Source organism: Lepidochelys kempii, chromosome 1 (assembly GCF_965140265.1).
Source record: "Lepidochelys kempii isolate rLepKem1 chromosome 1, rLepKem1.hap2, whole genome shotgun sequence".
Taxonomy (NCBI): Eukaryota; Metazoa; Chordata; order Testudines; family Cheloniidae; genus Lepidochelys; species Lepidochelys kempii.
In genome coordinates, this window is record NC_133256.1 from 281959177 (window position 1) to 281978103 (window position 18927).

At 42.3% G+C, this 18927-nt stretch overlaps 1 protein-coding gene and 1 pseudogene across 1 annotated transcript; both read right to left on the reverse strand.

The window, feature by feature from the left end:
* Positions 1-6567: 6567 nt before the first annotated feature.
* On the reverse strand, positions 6568-8525 carry LOC140909457 (E3 SUMO-protein ligase KIAA1586-like; annotated as a pseudogene).
* Positions 8526-9938: 1413 nt separating this feature from the next.
* Positions 9939-18724, reverse strand: LOC140906734 (glioma pathogenesis-related protein 1-like). The gene is made up of 6 exons (XM_073331262.1): positions 18456-18724; positions 17297-17542; positions 16541-16653; positions 12282-12364; positions 10903-10929; positions 9939-10805 (listed from the first exon to the last, which is right to left on the reverse strand). Exons 1-6 carry the CDS (start codon positions 18633-18635, stop codon positions 10582-10584), a joined length of 873 nt encoding a protein of 290 aa, XP_073187363.1. The 5' UTR covers positions 18636-18724; the 3' UTR covers positions 9939-10581.
* Positions 18725-18927: the final 203 nt, after the last annotated feature.

The following is an 18927-nucleotide window of genomic DNA, read 5'->3' on the forward strand; positions in this document are numbered from 1 at the left end:
CCATCCCACCATCAACCTCAGCCTGGACCAGTCCACACAAGAGATCCACTTCCTGGACACTACAGTGCTAATAAGCGATGGTCACATAAACACCACCCTATACCGGAAACCTACCGACCGCTATTCCTACCTACATGCCTCCAGCTTTCACCCAGACCACACCACACGATCCATCATCTACAGCCAAGCTCTGCGATACAACCGCATTTGCTCCAACCCCTCAGACAGAGACAAACACCTACAAGATCTCTATCAAGCATTCTTACAACTAAAATACCCACCTGCTGAAGTGAAGAAACAGATTGATAGAGCCAGAAGAGTTCCCAGAAGTCACCTACTACAGGACAGGCCCAACAAAGAAAATAACAGAACGCCACTAGCCGTCACCTTCAGCCCCCAACTAAAACCTCTCCAACACATCATCAAGGATCTACAACCTATCCTGAAGGACGACCCATCGCTCTCACAAATCTTGGGAGACAGGCCAGTCCTTGCCTACAGACAGCCCCCCAACCTGAAGCAAATACTCACCAGCAACCACACACCACACAACAGAACCACTAACCCAGGAACCTATCCTTGCAACAAAGCCCGTTGCTAACTGTGTCCACATATCTATTCAGGGGACACCATCCTAGGGCCTAATCACATCAGCCACACTATCAGAGGCTCGTTCACCTGCACATCTACCAGTGTGATATATGCCATCATATGCCAGCAATGCCCCTCTGCCATGTACATTTGGTCAAACTGGACAGTCTCTACGTAAAAGAATAAATGGACACAAATCAGATGTCAAGAATTATAACATTCATAAACCAGTCGGAGAACACTTCCATCTCTCTGGTCACTCGATTTCTGATCTAAAAGTGACTATTCTTCAACAAAAAAACTTCAAATCCAGACTCCAGCGAGAAACTGTTGAATTGGAATTCATTTTGCAAATTGGATACAATTAACTTAGGTTACCTTGCATAATGACTTAGCCACTCCCAGACTCTATTCAAGCCTATTTCCCCTTGTTTTTTCCTCCCCCCGCCCCAGACGTTCGTGTTAAACCCTGGATTTGTGCTGGAAATGGCCCACCTTGATTATCATACACATTGTAAGGAGAGTGATCACTTTAGATAAGCTATTACCAGCAGGAGAGTGGGGTGGGAGGAGGTATTTTTTCATGCTTTGTGTGTATATAAAAAGATCTTCTACACTTTCCACAGTATGCATGCAATGAAGTGAGCTGTAGCTCACAAAAGCTTATGCTCAAATAAATTGGTTAGTCTCTAAGGTGCCACAAGTACTCCTTTTCTTTTAGGCTTGAATAGAGACTGGGAGTGGTTGAGACATTATACAAAGTAAAGCTGTTTCCCTTTGTTTATTCCTCCTCTTCTCTTTCCCCCCTCCCCCCCACTGTTCCTCAGACGTTCTTGTTAACTCCTGGAAATGTGCTGGAAATGGCCCACCTTGATTATCACTTCAAAAGGTTTTCTCTCCCCCGACCCCACTCTCCTGCTGGTAATAGCACATCTTAAGTGATCACTCTCCTTACAATGTGTATGGTAAACATCCATTTTTGCATGGTCTGTGTGTATATAAATCTCCTCACCGTATTTTCCATTTTATGCATCCGATGAAGTGAGCTGTAGCTCACGAAAGCTTATGCTCAAATAAACTGGTTAGTCTCTAAGGTGCCACAAGTCCTCCTTTTCTTTCAGGTATATACTGTCAGTTTCTGAATTTACTGACAAAAACAGTCCTTTGGCCCACGCTGCTTCCCGCAGCCCCCATTGGCCTGAAGTGGCAAACCACGGTCAGTAGGAGCCACGAAGCTGTGTACACGGCAGGTAAACAAACCGGTCTGGTGCGCCAGGGGCTTTCTCTGAACAAGCGTCGGACCGGCTTTGAGAACCACTGACCTAGAGTTCAGAGTGGGGAATGAACCTTGACAGTTGTCATCTTTTGCTAACTGCTCTTCAAATTCTTTTTACACGGGGCTGAGGAGGAAAATCACTCTTGTTCCTGAAGTGGTGGAGCAGTCCTTATTGGAGTTTGGAGGTAGTGCACTGGAGAAGGCTTCCAGACTGGTGCTGAGAATGCCTTTGATACAAACATCTGTGACTCCAATGAAGCCAGCATAAAAGATTCAGGAAATGTAGAGATGGCCAAATTCTCTGATGCCGTAAAGCTCGACAACAACTGTTGTGGTGCTGAGACAAACCATGACCCCATTGGTACTTGGGTTGGTTGTACCCAAGTGATATGTGCCAAAAGCATTAGTGATGAGATAGATGTGCTACCTATCAGTTCTGGGAATCCCCTGAGCGATCCCCAAGGGGCTGGATGCCACCAGCACCAAGGGCCTAGGTGCTAAGTCCTTACAGACACCAGAAGGGTGAAAGATTGGCTTTGTGCTGCCTTCTTAGCAGAAGTAGAGATTTATCCCTTTTTGCTTTTTAGGATCATCCTTACATAGAGATCCATTCCGACACCTGTGCAGGGATTTACCCCTCTCTCAGAATGAGATGAAGGAACAACCATCAAGGTAGTAGGGGAGTTCTTCAGAAAGGCAGCAACAGCCTTGGAGGCTGAATAAGCAGCTGCTGGAGTGCTCTTATTTGAAAAGTGCTGAGGACTAGATGGATCCTGCCTTCTTCCAGGTTCTGAGGCAGGCCTCACTTATTTTCCAGGAGACCGTTTTAATTTGCTAAATCCATGGATGCTAGTTCTTTCAGTAAAATCTCTACAAGAACTGCATTTGTCCTTAACATGCCCCTGTCTGAGGCAAAATAAACATGTTGAATGTTCATTGCTGAGGTGTTTAACCACCTCGAAACAATATTTAAGCCCAGGAGACTTCTGGCACTACATGGAGCTAGCTCCTGGTACTGGATGAGGAAAACTAAGAGGAAAAATGCTCACCTTAATTAAAACCAAATGTACACAACACTATCAACTATTACAAAAAACTAAATGAGGAGAACTGCAAGAGCAAGAGACTGGATGCTACTAACTGGCTCCATCTCATAGCCAGGTGGTAAGATGAAACTGAGGGTTGGTTAGTTGCTTTGCCCCCGTTATGCCCTGGGATTGGGGACTCCAGGGCAGGAAGGGTGTAGTCATGGCCCAGTGGATATGGCTGGCTAAAGCGTTCCAATCTCCAGCACACTTGGTGCATGGGCACCAGAAGTGGAACACACAGAGTGCTTGAAGAATTTCAGGTGCTAAAACAAACTATTTTAAAAATGAATGGGGTTTTATTTAGGTTTCTAATGTAAAAGTCTTTTTGTATATCATTTTCTGAAACTGGCAAATTAACCATTGAAAATTAGCTTGTGTGTGCAAATATAACTTTTAAATCTCTTCATTGTTCTGTATACAGATGTGTGGACAGGGTGAATTAAGGGTAAATGGCGGGAGAAGAGAGTTGAATCCATCACAACTTTGAGTCGTCCCCAAAAATGTTAGGCTCTGCTCTCCAGGACAGACTCTTCCTCTTAGCTCACTTTCTCCACCCCATTCTATTCCTCTTTTCCCCCAACTTTGAAAGTTAGAATGCATTGTCATCTTTAAATTTCCAATGTCCAGGCTTTCCATAGTATATCACACAACCTAAAGTTAAACTTACAGTTTTGCTATTTACTAATGGCATATGCAGGTGTTTTCACATCTGCATCTGTCCAACCTACAATCCAATGAAGGCCACTTCCCCATTGTTATGTGCTCTCACACTCCTCAATAACACAAATCTCTCTTTCCCTGAAGCTGTTCTGAGGATAATGATCCCACCTCTCAAGGGAGATAGTGCTATAGGAGGCAAAATATCTGGCACAGAAATTAAAATAAGAATTAAAATGCAAAAAACTTTAGTGTAAAGACTAAGATTCAAAGACTAAAAATAATAAATGGCAGATTTTATTATATACAAAAGCAATATATGACAAACACAACTAAGCTGTTCTTGTAGCGGTGTGATGGTCATTCTTATTTCAGAGATGTAGCAGTAACAATTCATGAGTATCTTCAATGGATTCAGAGTCCAAGGTCAGAAGAGATCATTGTGACCTCCTGTATAACAGTCAGCCATAGAACTCCCCAAAATAATTCCCAGAGCACAGCTTTTAGAATAACACCCAATCTTGATTTAAAAATAGTCAGTGAAGGAGAATCTACCATGACCCTTGGTTTACTCTGACTGGTGAAGTGTCAATTTACAGCCGATAAAAAAGAAATATTCCTTTATTCAGGGTAATATCAAACTCTGCATTGCCGTGCTGCAGACAGTTAACTGAACAATGCTTTAGCTATATCCATATTTTTAAAGGGCAATATTGACTATCGTTAATTTTATGATCCTTGAGAATACTTGTACTATAGCTCAGCATGAGAAGTGCAGCCAAATGTCATACCACAGAGCACAGTCTGATTGCCTTGGGGGTCAGGGAGGAATTTTTCTCCTGGGACAAAGCATTGCGCAATCAGCCAGGTACATATGGGTTATTTTTTTGTAAATAATTGGGTATGGCCATTGCCAGAGTCATAACATGAAACCATTAAGTCTAGTCTGGTATCACACAAGAACACTGGGCTTGCAATGTGGTGGCTTACATTTTAGGTGAGTAAAGTCACGTATAGCGTATTCGGGTATGTAATTCAGTGTTTATTGTGTATTAAATAGATACCTCTCCAGCTCTTTTGCTGCCCCCACCCCCTCAACTAGAACTGCAGGGATTTTGGGGGGTTATTTTAATCCAAGCTAGTTGTTAGTTTAATGTCAAATCCAACCCACTGGTAATAAGTCTTTTAAGGCCTCTCTCTGTCCTACCTCTGCTGCAGTCCCACTTGTGCCCCTTGTGCTGAATCAACATGTCTGGAAGCAGCACTGGGTCCAGAGTGACTGAGTAGAACCTGCCAAGTGAGCAAGACAAGAGCCTCATGGCAGTGCTGACAGAGGTAGGACAAACACTTATTAAAACCTTATGTATGGAAAACCAGCTTGGGGGCAGAGGAAGGGGAAACAGATGTCAAGGTTCCTTCCCCACTCTGAACTCTAGGGTACAGGTGTGGGGACCTGCATGAAAACCCCCTAAGCTTATTTTTACCAGCTTAGGTTAAAACTTCCCCAAGCTACAAACTATTTTACCTTTTGCCCTTGGACTTTATTGCTGTCACCACCAAGCGTCTAACCAATATATAACCAGGAAAGAGCCCGCTTGGAAATGTCTCCCCCCCCCCCCCAAACCCTACACCCCCTTTCCTGGGGAAGGCTTGATAAAAATCCTCACCAATTTGCATAGGTGAACACAGACCCAAACCCTTGGATCTTAAGAACAATTAAAAAAGCAATCAGGTTCTTAAAAGAAGAATTTTAATTGAAGAAAAAGTAAAAGAATCACCTCTGTAAAATCAGGATGGTAAATACCTTACAGGGTAATCCGATTCAAAACGTAGAGAATCCCTCTAGGCAAAACCTTACATTACAAAAAGACAGAAAAACAGGAATATACATTCCATTCAGCACAGCTTATTTTATCAGCCATTTAAACAAAACAGAATCTAATGCATATCTAGCTAGATTACTTATTAAGTTCTAAGACTCCATTCCTGTTCTGTTCCTGGCAAAAGCCTCACACAGACAGAGAAGCTTTATTTCTCCCTGCCCCCCCCCAGCTTTGAAAGTATCTTATCTCCTCATTGGTCATTTTGGTCAGGTGCCAGCGAGGTTATCCTAGCTTCTTAACCCTTTACAGGTGAAAGGGTTTTTCCTCTGGCCAGGAGGGATTTTAAAGGTGTTTACCATTCCCTTTATATTTATGACAGAAGGTAGGAGGGAGTTCCCATGATTCTATAACCTATCCCAGGTTGAAGCCAAGGAAACATTGAGTGGAGTCCTTGGAGCTACAGTTAAGGGAATATGGGTCATACGGAGTATTCTGTAATTATATTTGTAGGTCCTCAAACTACTTGTCCTCCTGGAATTGGACTGAGACCTAACAAATTAATTCCTCCTTAGTCATTTGGTTGGTAAAAACTTCCAATCTCAGTCACTTGCTCTGGATGTGAAGCAGAAATGCTCTGTATTCTATTTCCCTAAAGTCACTCAGCCCTTAGAAAGTGTGCGTGTAATGTCTAGTGATGAGGATACAATAGGAGAACAGATGATCATGTAGGACATGACACACAGCCTGCTGTTGTTGGAATGGGGCTCCTTGCTGCTATCAAGTACACAGGCAGCTGACTCCATCATTGCTCTGCCAATGCTTCAATACACCAACTTTTATATATATATACGTGTGACAAAGTTCCTCCCCTGCCTCAGTGGGTCCTGTGCTTACTGGCAGATTTGTTTGCCTCAGAGATTCACAGCAGCTCTCAGTTTAGCCACTCTTGCTAGTGGCTCAAACCTGCCATCCACTCAGCTAACCTCACCACTGGCCAGCATGGGGGAAACAGAGGTCAATCCCCATGGTCTGTGTCCTACCTAGTGGGTCAGGGACAGGGCAGATACCTTTCCAATTTAGACCTTCCCTTCTGGTGTTTCTCACAGACCAGGTCAACTCCTCCTGTGTCTAATCAGGGGTTGAGGGGGAAAAACGAAAAAGCTCTTTCTGCTTCTGCAGAACTAATTGCAATTGTGTTCATAATTTGCTTTGCTTTCCTTATTTCCGGATCAGGAAGATGTTTTGATTGAATGTTATTCTCTACATAGTCACGAAAATCATTTAAATCGACTACAAATTTTATGAATTTGTTTAATTCATGCACTTTTTCTTCTCCTGATTTCCAAGGTAACCTGACTTCTTCAGTATTCCATGAAGTGGGATCCATAACATTGAATAATTCAACTATTTTAGGTGTATTACTAGAATGACCTAAATTATCTTCTTTATATTTAATGTGATTTTCGTTTAATAATCTTGCCTTCATTTTTTCAATAATACACTCTATTACTTTGTCTCGTGGCAGTGATTTAAACCTTACATTATCTTCAAACTCTATGCATTTAAAAGCATCACTTTCTATCATTTCATTAATTTTATTTTCATGTATACCAAAACTATCTTTTAATTGTATGAAAAAAATCAATTGTTCATTCGATTAGCTTATCTGCCTTTGTTAAACTCAATTGTCTTGCTTGCAGTGCATTTGATAATCAAGTTAATCCAAAATGTCAATCATTAATGCCAAGTCTTTTAAAAATTCTTTGTTTTTCAATCTTTTTTCCATGCCAGAAAATTTCTTATTTTTGGAAAAATAGATATAAAGAGCTAGATAAGCTCTCCAGACAGCTTTGACAGCTCTAAGGCTACAAGAAGCCCATCGTGGACCAAAAACACGGTCTATTTTGATTATTTCAATATATAGTTCTTCAGAAACTTGTTTAAGTTCAAACTGACTTTTATTTGACTGATGAAAAATTGCATAAATCTTGTCCAAAAAAACCTTGAAATGGCTTAATTCATTGATATCATTTATAGCATCATCTAAAGCCAGTTGTAGCCGATGATTCAAACAATGCCAAATTATAATGTTTGGAAAATCTTGAATGAGTCTTGTAGCAATTCCAGATTTATGTCCAAACATGGTGCTCGCGCCATCAGAACAAAATCCAATTAAATTTTTCTTTAAATATTCTGTGTCAAATCCTGTATTGGTTAACGTATTTCTCAAAGCATTGTAAATATTTTCTGCTTTTGTTGATTCTAATTCCACTAAATTGAGAAAAATTGTTGGTGAAGAATCTTGTATTTCACATTTTATAAGAATTACAAGCACAGTTTTACTTGAAATTGTAGAAGCTTCATCAATAATAATGCAAATCTTTGAATTGTTTTCAAATGATTTTACTAAAAATTTGTTTTCTTATTAATTCAGCAATATGCTCTACGATTCTGATGGCCGAAAATCGAGAATGTAGCCCGTTCCCTAAATCGGTTTCATTCTTAATTTGTAGCTCTACTTCATCCTCCATATCTGACATTGGTCGGTTTCTTTTTACTAAGCTGCAAACTATGTTGAAAATTTTGCTGGTTATTGCAATATTTTTTTCAGTAACTTTATCAATCACTCTAGTGAGAGGTTCTATTTTTAGATTCATTTAAAATATTTATAACTCTCAAATGAGAGCTTGATTTGAAATGTTCCTTCATTTTTTTCCTTAATGAAGCTTGCTGAACTTTTTTATCAGTTCCAGAGACTTTAATAGTACACTTTTGCCATTCCAAAGAAATGTGTCAAGATTTTCCTCCAAGGACCCCCAAATGTGACATACTTGCACAGTGGGAACAGCCAAGTTTTTTGCTTTCAATTATCAAGCCATTATATTTCTTTAAAAAATATTGTGCCTGCTTGGAAGTCCAACAATCAGGTACTACATTTTCACAATCATGTAAATCCTCTTCCATTGCGGACACATTTTCAGATGATTCAACATTTAAGATATTTTCATCACCAAAATTATTGTCATTGGCATTTTCAGTATTTAAATCATTATTTTCACTAATAGAACTACTGACAAATGATTTTGTCATTTTAGTGGAAAACCAGTCACTAATGCTTTTCTGGCGATTCCTTATGAAGGATAAATAATATTGAATAGAAAACTTTAATCTTCAAATAACAGTCCAGTTAGTATTACACACCGAAATATCACACACAACTTACTAGAAACAAACAGACTGACTACGACTCACTGGTCGTGTTGAATTGTATAGAAAACAGTTGAGCAAGTGTACGAACAAGGCAAGTGCAAACCCTGTTAATAAAATAATAAACGAGACATTTGTCTTGCATCAGGATGAACTTAGATGCGACCGAGTCGCAGACTGCGACATTACATGCACACGCGCATAGCAACATAAATCTTGAACTATCTGTTGTAGAAACGGCTCTTTAACTGCTAGAATTCCGCGTCCCTTTGCATTTGAAGTTTATTTTGTATACCGTATTACAAGTCTTCATTAATTTAAGGTTTCCTGTGCCAGTTATAAATTTTACATTTACCTGAGCCCCCCACGGAACCCCAGAATGACAGCGGGCTAAGCAGGGCCGGCGGCCATTACCCCGTCTGACAAGGGGCCGGCGGCCGGGACCTGGCTGGCAGCAGCCGGCGGCCGGAACCCCAGACTCTGTTCGCCACCCAGCTCAGCCCGCCGCCAGACTAGAGTTCTGGCCCCTGGCCCCTTGCCAGCTGGGGTCCCAGCCAGGCAGCGGGCTGAGAGGGGCCAATGGCTGGGACCCCAGCTGGCAAGGGGCCAGGGGTCAGAACTCCAGTCCGGTGGCAGGCTGAGCAGGGTGGCGGACAGAATCCCAGACCAGCAGCGGCTCACCCGCTGCCAGTCTGGGGTTCCGGCCGCCGGCTCCTGCCAGCTGGGGTCCCGGCCGCCGGCCCCGCTCAGTTCTGTTCACCCAGGCAAGCAGCGGGTTGAGTGGGCCAATGGCTGGGACCCCAGCTGGCAAGGGGCCAGGGGTCAGAACTCCAGTCCGGTGGCAGGCTGAGCAGGGTGGCGGACAGAATCCCAGACCAGCAGCGGCTCACCCGCTGCCAGTCTGGGGTTCCGGCCGCCGGCTCCTGCCAGCCGGGGTCCCGGCCGCCGGCCCCGCTCAGTTCTGTTCACCCAGGCAAGCAGCGGGTTGAGTGGGCCAATGGCTGGGACCCCAGCTGGCAAGGTGCCAGCAGCTGGAACCCCAGACCGTCAGCGGGCTGAGCGGGGTGGCGGACAGAACCCTAGACCGGCAGCGGCTCACCCGCGGCCGCTCTGGGGTTCCGTCTGCGGGCTCCTGCCAGCCGGGGTCCCAACCGCAGGCCCTGCTCAGTTCCGTTCACCCAGGCAGGCAGCGGGCTGAGTGGGGCCAGTGGAACCCAGCTGGCAGCAGCGTGCCAGTAAAAATCAGCTCGCCTGCCGCCTTTGGCAGGTGTGCCACAGGTTACCAACCCCTGCCCTATTATTTTCTACACCATTTTATAAGATTAAGATTATACATTTTAAGATCATTTTATAACATTTAATTTCCTAACAATTTTTAACATCCGGTTCTAAAACTGCTTCAAAATTTGGCAAGCGGTTCCCAGGAACTGGTGCGAACCGGCTGCAGCTCACCACTGGCAATGACCCTCCTTTAACTGCGGAACCCTTTAGGGAAGGTATCTGGGGTGATTCTCATGATGTGTTTATGGGAGATCATTACTTGACAATGGTGATGGTTAGGAGAAGGCAGTTATAATGAAATATCTAAAGCTGTCACCTTCTGGCCTTATGTTCTAAGGTGCTTCGTAGGGAAAAGAATGGACAACAAAGAGGTATACCTGGGGTGCAGAGAGGTACAAAATGTCTGGTTTTGATTGAATAGTTAACATACTTTCCTCCTCCTTCTCCTTGTCCCAAACAATCATGAGCAGCCAGGAAAACTGGCATCCGATGAAGTGAGCTATAGCTCACGAAAGCTTATGCTCAAATAAATTTGTTAGTCTCTAAGGTGCCACAAGTACTCCTTTTCTTTTTGCGAATACAGACTAACATGGCTGCTACTCTGAAACCTGTCTGGTACTAATGCTTATGTACATTGATAATAGGAGGCAAATGGAGATTACTCATATATAAATATCTGGGGATACTGCCATTGTACTACTAAGACAGCACCAAAAGTCAGTAACACAAACAGTAGCCTTACTATTAAAACAGTAATACAGTATTGGTCACATGAGGAGCGTGGAGGGTTGGGGCGTGGAGCACCAGAGGGGTTGGGGCGTGGGGCACCAGAGGGGTTGGGGTGTGGAGGGGTGTCCCAGTCTGGATACCAACTGGAGTAACCTAGAAAACAAAAAGGAGATAATGTATTTATCAAGCCATGTGACATGTAGAAGACATGTAAGTAATTCAGGTAACAATATATGATTGTGATACATACTTTTCAATTTCTCACGTTCTGGATTTTCTGGTGAGAGATGAGAGAGAAATGTAATTATGGCTATCGTTCAGCTGTATTTATTAATGAAAACTGGATAGCCCATTGGTGCTGATGAATTCCGAATAATGGTCGGTCTAGGATTTGTTTTCTCCCTGCCTGGACAGCAGCTAATACTTAAGGATCCCCCTTAATTTTATAAGAGTGTTAAAGTACTAAGATCAACAACTGCAGATTTTTACAGAGGCTTTTGAGTTGGAATTTGGTCATCACCCACTTTCGCCAAAGTGGCAGAGACTTGAGCCAGATCACTCAGCAAATCATATAAAGCAACCCATGATGTGAAAGGCACAAGAGAAGAGCAGGAAGTGGCAAACACCATTTAGATGACTAACTCACTGACTGCACTCACACCCCAGGTAGATTTCCAAATGTCCTACAAGAATGACCCGTGTCAAGAATTTGACCCATGTCAACAAAACTGTATCCCTAGCTGAGGGGTATCTAAAAGTTTGGCTCTGACTGTGAACTGATAATAAAAAATGGTGGAAGATGCAGTAAATAAAATTGGTAACACTGAGATGAGGGAAACAGCAAATATAAAAGGTGGGATTTATTGTTTTTAAAATGTGATAGATTTACATAACTTTAAAAAGTGCAATAAGCACAGTCATTTGTGCTGAAACACAATTTTCATTAACGGCTGAATCCTGCAAGTGAATCTGCCTGGGCGTACCCCATGGAAGTCAGTCATACTCCATATCAGAACAGCGCAGGTGGATATATTTGCAGGATCTAGCCTTAAACGTTTGAAAATTCTTTTTAACTCCCTCTGTGAAATGTTTCTGGTAATCCCTTGATGTATCAGTCTGTGATATCAGATGCCATGGACTGCAAAACATGCCAGCAGGATTTCACAGCCAGGAAACAAAAAGTCTAAAGGTTTGGGTATTTGTGCGGTTGGAGCACCCCTGAGCCTGGTTAGTGGGGATATTCAGTCTAAAAATAGATATTTTCATTTTATGTATTGGAGTTTGTCCTTTAAGCGCTTCTGCACCTACTGAAAATATCCCTGATGTTAAAGATGGTTCCTGACTTCACTGGGATGTTACATAGCAGTAAGGGTCTGTGTTGCAGACCCTTTTGCCGGATTAGGCTTTATTGCTATTTTTCAGAAATCACAGAGGTTCTTCATTGTTGGTTTTCTGTTCCATGTCAATTCTGAATTCAGATATAAAAATTCTAGGAAAATACTCCAGCTGATGGAATAATGTCAATAACTCATTTAACCTGGTACAGCTTGAATACCTGCCACATTTCCCCTGCCAATTATGCGACTTTGCTTTCCATAGAACGCCCCTAGCAGATTCCCTTGCACTTACCACAGAGCTTGTCCACACACTTTTCACCATTGCAGTCACTACATGCTGCTCCTGTTTTATAAGGCTGTATTGGATAATTCCCACTGCAAAGCAGAAGAATGTTTTGTTTAATCCTTTGGGGGAAGAATTTAAATACATCATGTGATTTGAACTGTTACAATCACATAAGATTATTAAAAACAAAACAAACAAACAAAAAAACCTTTGACCCAGAAATATGTAGCTTTTAAAAATAAAAATCAATTGTTTTAGAAATTTCTTTTGGTCCAGACTATGAATCTCCCACTCACATTGGGGAGCAGCTACTCACATGACTCATCCTATTTAAATGAATGGGACTTCCTGGAGAGCAATGTGCTATTCAGGGTCTGGGAATCTGGCTCAGCATTACTGAAACCTGTTTTATTTAAAGAATTTATACCACAGTTGTGGAAGACAGTAACTTGAGGGTATTTCTTTAATGGAAATTATCTTTTTTTTTTTTAGTTTGAATTTACAGTAGCTGCAAAGTTTGAGTGGGCTGTAGCAGGATTGCAGTGCTAGCCTGGTGGAGAACTGCTTCCTTTCCCCCAATTTTGACTGGTTTTGGGTTACGATTCACTTTTGTATTGAATGCAGGGGCAATGAAACATGTTATCCTTATTGTATGAGTAAAGGGCATCAGCATTGTACTTCACATGCCTGATTGACTGGGTCACCTTACACTGAACCTCACTTGCTAAGAAATGGGTAAGGATGTCAAATCCCAGTGAAAATGAGAGGCACAATGACAGGTGTTCTCAGCTGATGATGTGCACTCTACCCAAAGGGTCTTATACACTATTTGGCCCTCCTCTCCCCTCTCCAGTGTTTAAAGACAAAAATGACCAGACTCAATTGAAAGTCCTTGTTATTGGGGTTACAATGGCTGACATCATTGATGAGCTGGTCTAGTAGCTTAGTCTTGTATCTGGTGTGGGAACAGTGTTCAGGTGAAAGGCAACTGAGGCAGTGTTATACCAATAAAATAAAAACCAGCAGGATCTTATTAAAGGGAAAAAGGCAAAATACCACATTTATTGTGAATACAGAAAGAATCATAGTAAGCAGTTAGTTATAGTTATAACATTCCATTCAATCTCATATTTAGTCACACATTCATACATACATACACACACTCTCACAGAGGTTCTGCAAGGTTGTTATCATAGTTACCAGCCTTAGAGTTGCTCATGCCAAGCCACTGGCCAGGTGGCCTGGACATGAGGAGGGAGCAGGGCCTTGTCAGATGCTCATCTGATGCTCCTGGAAGTTGGTTTGCAGAATCAGACCCCAAAGTTCTCACTTTTTAGAGTCTATTTTTATAGGAATTTCTTCCTATGCCAGTCTATGGGAATTGCTTCATCATGCTGTTGCTGAATCAATCAGCAGATAGCACATTCCTGACGGCTCTAAGATGTTATCTTGTTCTTTGGTTCTCCCATTCTTGAGGCTGTTGGGTGGATTCCAGTCTGCCCTCCGGGGGGTCCTCTGGTTATTTCCACTTGACGCCTTCTTCAGCCGATGGACACTGGATTCTTAGGCTGGTACCTCCCTGATCATTCAGTTATTATCCACACCAAGCATCCATCCACATGCATCCTCTATCTCTATTTTAATTACAATTGTTAATACAACAAAAGGGCGGGGAGTGTCTGGGTGCTGTTTCTGTTGTTAGAGTATTGCTTTGAGTCTCTCTCTCTGTGAATTGCTTTGAGAACAGACTCTGTCTTAGAATGTACTAACGCAATTAGCAGCTTGCAAGTTTCACACATAGAGGGAGAGAAACAGTACCAAAAACCAAGAGACCTCTTAATTAGTAATACCCTGGAATTTAAACTATGGGGAATCAAACTCATTTGTGATTTTAATACAGAACTTCTTTAATATGATCCAACAACAGCAGCTGAGAGGTTCCCTGCTACCTAGTGAAATCACTAAGGGTGGGGTTGGCCCTCAGAATGCAGCATCACAGAAGTGGCTCTGAGACGCAAACGAGCAGCAAGCGGCGGCAGAGGTGAGTAGTGGTGGAGAGAACAGTGGTGGCAGCCACAGAGTGCACCAGCAGAGATGACCGCATTGGCAGAGGTGGTAGCAGCAGGCTCCCTTTTCAGGGGTGGGATATGTGAACCCACGTGAAAGCACCTCTGAATTCTGGGTCCTTTAAGGACCCCTGCCTATGAATGGGATGAGATTAAAAACTGAGTGATTTTAAGGTGGTAAGAATATTTAGTCCGTTTAAAACTCTGGTTTTTTGCTTGTCTGTTTTTATCAACACCTAATTAATATCAATGTCTAAAATAGCTGAGAGAAAGGAGAACTGTGTTGAAAACTCAATGCTCCCGCTCATTCATAGGTATGAGAGAGCTTCCAATACACAGCTGAGATCGCCAACAAATATTCCAGCAAAATCAAAGAAGCACAAATGTGACATTCCTGAGATTTGAGTTGAAGCAGAAGCTGCTCTTCCCACACCTTTTCAATTAAACATACAAAACTCTGTAACTTTCTTACATTATCAAGACGCTAAAAGAGGCACAAACCCCGTTTTAAAAAAATCCCTTGCAGGTTACCTTTAAGCTACTAACTTTTTTGCATTAAAAATGCGATTTGTGAAGGGCCCCCTTTTGTACACATTTTAGCATGTTGACACCAATGAGACTTACATAGTTGTGCAGAACTTGGTAAACTGGAACTACATTAGGCATGTGTTACAGAAATAGAGAGCTAGTATGGAGGAAATAAGAAGTCTCCCAGGAAGGGAGCTTTTGTTGGCTGTTAGTAGATTTTTAAGGTTTCAGAGTAACAGCCGTGTTAGTCTGTATTCGCAAAAAGAAAAGGAGTACTTGTGGCACCTTAGAGACTAACCAATTTCGTAAAAGAATAAATGGACACAAATCAGCTGTCAAGAATTATAACATTCATAAACCAGTCAGAGAACACTTTAATCTCTCTGGTCACGCGATTACAGACATGAAAGTTGCTATATTACAACAAAAAACTTCAAATCCAGACTCCAGCGAGAAACTGTTGAATTGGAATTCATTTGCAAATTGGATACAATTAACTTAGGCTTGAATAGAGACTGGGAGTGGCTAAGTCATTATGCAGGGTAACCTATTTCCCCTTGTTTTTTCCTACCCCCCCCCCCCCACAGACGTTCTTGTTAAACTCTGGATTTGTGCTGGAAATAGCCCACCTTGATTATCATACACATTGTAAGGAGAGTGATCACTTTAGAGAAACTATTACCAGCAGGAGAGTGGGGCATGGGGAGGTATTTTTTCATGCTTTGTGTGTATATAAAAAGATCTTCTACACTTTCCACAGTATGCATCCGATTAAGTGAGCTGTAGCTCACGAAAGCTTATGCTCAAATCAATTGGTTAGTCTCTAAGGTGCCAAAAGTCCTCCTTTTCTTTTTGCAGATTTTTAAGGAGCTTTAAGCACTGTATCTGTTTTGGTGTACTAGTAATGGGTGAACCTAAAATGGTTTTGTGGGGAAGTAACTTTTTTTTTTATTGGTTCTTTAGTGGTTTTAACCAGAAGTACAATAGAATAGTCAGAGTGAAGCAACGACAAAAAAACATTATTACTGGGTTGCTAGCCAACACGTACTAAAGTGAGGGGCAGTATCTAACTCTTGCTTTCCTGTAATAAAGACCCAATAAATAATCAAACTGGAAATACAGAATAGCCACAGAACTTACTGTGCCTCTGTTTTGCTTGAGGACCTAGTTAAATAAAAGATATCCCTCCTGCGTAGATTCATTTCACGCCCTGCATAGGTGTGATTGGGTGGTATGTTTTTATTAGAAAATAGTCATGCTTACCCCTTGTCAGAAAAGCTATAACACTGGCTGGTTTGCAATTTGCCAAGTTGTACTAAAATGAATGCACTGTTTGACCCTAGGCTTCCTCACGGAGAGGGACACAGTGAAGCTTTAGTTGGCAATTTGGTTTATTTCCTCCCCCTCCCCCTGGGAAGGTGCAGTTTTTATGCCTTCTGCATCTGCATAACCTCTAATCAGTTTTTTTGGAAGGGCTATTCTGCAGACTGCGAGCAGGGAAGGAGATGATGGGCATATCCTTTCATGCCTCCATAGCAAAGGTCCAAGGCAACTGTTCCTCAGGTCAAAGAAACCTGGGTGCAGCTCTCTGGCTGGACCACTCCAAACATCAGCCAGAGTGGAATTGATCACCTGCTCTGGGATCTTTTAAAATAACATCAACTGACTTACGCTGGTCCATAGTTGCAAACAAAATGTGCTCCATTGGTGAGTCCTTTGAAACCTGTAACGCTAGGACAGAACTGAACTGCACAGCCAACTTTGTAACTTGTAGCCCAAACAACCTAAAAGGAAAACCAAAATATATTAAACTTTTCCAGGACTACCCAGAGACTGCTGCAGTTATGATATCAAACAAGAAACAACCAGATGAGGGGGCATGTTTTGTAACAGCAACTACAGAAGCGTTAGTTCCAGCCTAGGGAGCCGTTTAGATGAACAGTTCTTGTATTTACTATTTGGTTTGTGAGTGTGTAATATTGGAATATTTCTTAGACTCAAATCATCCCCCTCCTGCAGAGAAATCCCCCAGGGCTTGTGAGGATAGGGGAGAAAAATCTAAATATCCTCTCATTGAGTTCTCCCTAGACCAGAGCATGCCTCCTTCCCGCTCTATGTCAGATTCAATGCCAGAACCAGTCATCTCACGGATCTCTCCAAGAGAGGCACAGGAATATCTGCATGGAGGTGCTGTGTCTCCACACCAAAACCAAGGTCAGTGGGTCTCTTGCTGCACAGCACCCTCCTGCCTCTGTCCCTTTTTCTTTTTTAGCACAAAGTTCTCCTAACCCACACTTTGTAAATCACAATTTTGTAAGTGATTTAGGCTACAATTTATAACATGTAGAAGGCAAAATGTGTATGTGTCTTTTTCTCTTCAAAGACCACAGCTCATTTGAAATTAAGATGGAGAAACAAAAGAATCACCTGGGTGTAATGGCCACATATTCTTGTACAATGGCGGGTCTCAAAAGTGTAGGCTGTGACTTCATTATACCAGGTGCTGATAGCTGCATTCACAGAGAAAAGAGAGAGAGAGCCAGTCCAGATGTTTTCGCCAACTGGAGTAAAGTTAGGGTGCACTTTTCCATGTACTTTAAGGTAGACATTATGATCAAAGTGGCATCGCTTTGCCCATGCTTTGGCACTCTTAGCTAAAGCAGAGTCCCAGGACTGCAGAATGAAAAAGACATGAAAATTACTTAAAATGCAACGACTTGCACAAACTCAAACCTCTTTAGATGAAACTTTTCTCTTAATCCTTCCTGCCTCCCAGGCCTCCAAACTTGGACTCTTCTCTGCTTGTCTCCCTGCCCCACATCCAGTCTTTCCTAAAATCCTGTCACTTGTTCCCTTTCACTACAAAATCCACTCTTTCCTGTCTGTCCCTCATATCTTGAAAGACATTTAATGTGCACTCACCTCTGATGTGCTGTCAAGCTATGACAATCTGAATGGGAGAAATTCTAAGTGTCTTATTGAAACACGCTGTAAAATCTGCCCTCTATAACTGAACTCATTTAAGGAAGCTTTTAAACAGTGAGAGCTCAGTCATGAGCTCAGCTGTGCACCTGCACAGGGAGTAGGGGGCATAAGAAGCCCCTTTACTTTTCTAAGCTACCCACTCATCAGACTGTGTGTGTGGCTCTGACAGGACAGTAGCTGCTGTCACCAGGGGGAGGAGTGGCTGGGCAGGGGCAAGAAGTGGAAAGAGCCTTAATTTTGACACCTGAGCCAGGACAGCAGGGCAAGTAAACTGTGCCAGTATTACAAGGGCACTCAAAGTCTATCTGGTCTCTGTCTTTCTCCTGAAGCAGCACAGCAATGCACTGCCCTCCTGACTCAGGCAGGACTACAAATTGGCAATCCAGTCTTAAATGAAGGACTCTCCTTCCAAATGAGGAAGACTGAAGAAGTCTGTACCCAGCTGTAATCATTAATTGCCTTTTTTGTTTTTACTATAAACTACTAACAACTGGAGTAGCTCAAATATTCACAGAACTGGTGAGAAAAGTACAAGGCAAATGTGTTAATTCAACAGCACAATCCAATTTCCATTACAAATAGATGGTGAAGGTCTCCTTACCATGTGAAGCATGTTACTGGCTGGTGGATTCACCTTGGACCGAAAGTTGTTATGAGCATTCACGCACTCCTTAATAAACTGTGTATCTTCTATATCAGGCAAAGTATTTGGCTCATAAGAATAACAGGAACTTAAAAGGTTTAGTAATAGCAGAACACCAAGGAATAATCTGACTTTCATGATTCTCAGCTGTTTTTGATTTCTCTCAAAACTTTGTAAGAAGAATCTCTTAGGTGGCTATGGTGCTGTTTGCTTCCCACATAGCACTCTGGGGGTGCGGTTTCAAACTGGGTTCTATCTTCCACTCTTGTCAGTTTCCTAAGAAGAAGTCATGCTGATTCGTGCCCGTGTGATAACAGGAAATGAATTGCTTCAGCAGCTTCAACATAAAAGTAAGGAAACTGGTTTGTCACTTTAATGTTGCTTAATTTAAAAAAAAAAAATCAAATTGCCCTCTGTGGAAGATGCCTTC

Bases quoted from the DNA above. Each gene is read 5' to 3' on its own strand.
- LOC140906734 (XM_073331262.1), bottom strand. From the start codon at position 18,635: ATGAAAGTCAGATTATTCCTTGGTGTTCTGCTATTACTAAACCTTTTA. The intron at 17,543-18,455 runs GTAAGGAGACCT...TTCATTCTGCAG, and splicing joins CCAGTAACATGCTTCACATG to TCCTGGGACTCTGCTTTAGC. The intron at 12,365-16,540 runs GTAAGTCAGTTG...TCTGCTTTGCAG, and splicing joins GTTTGCAACTATGGACCAGC to TGGGAATTATCCAATACAGC.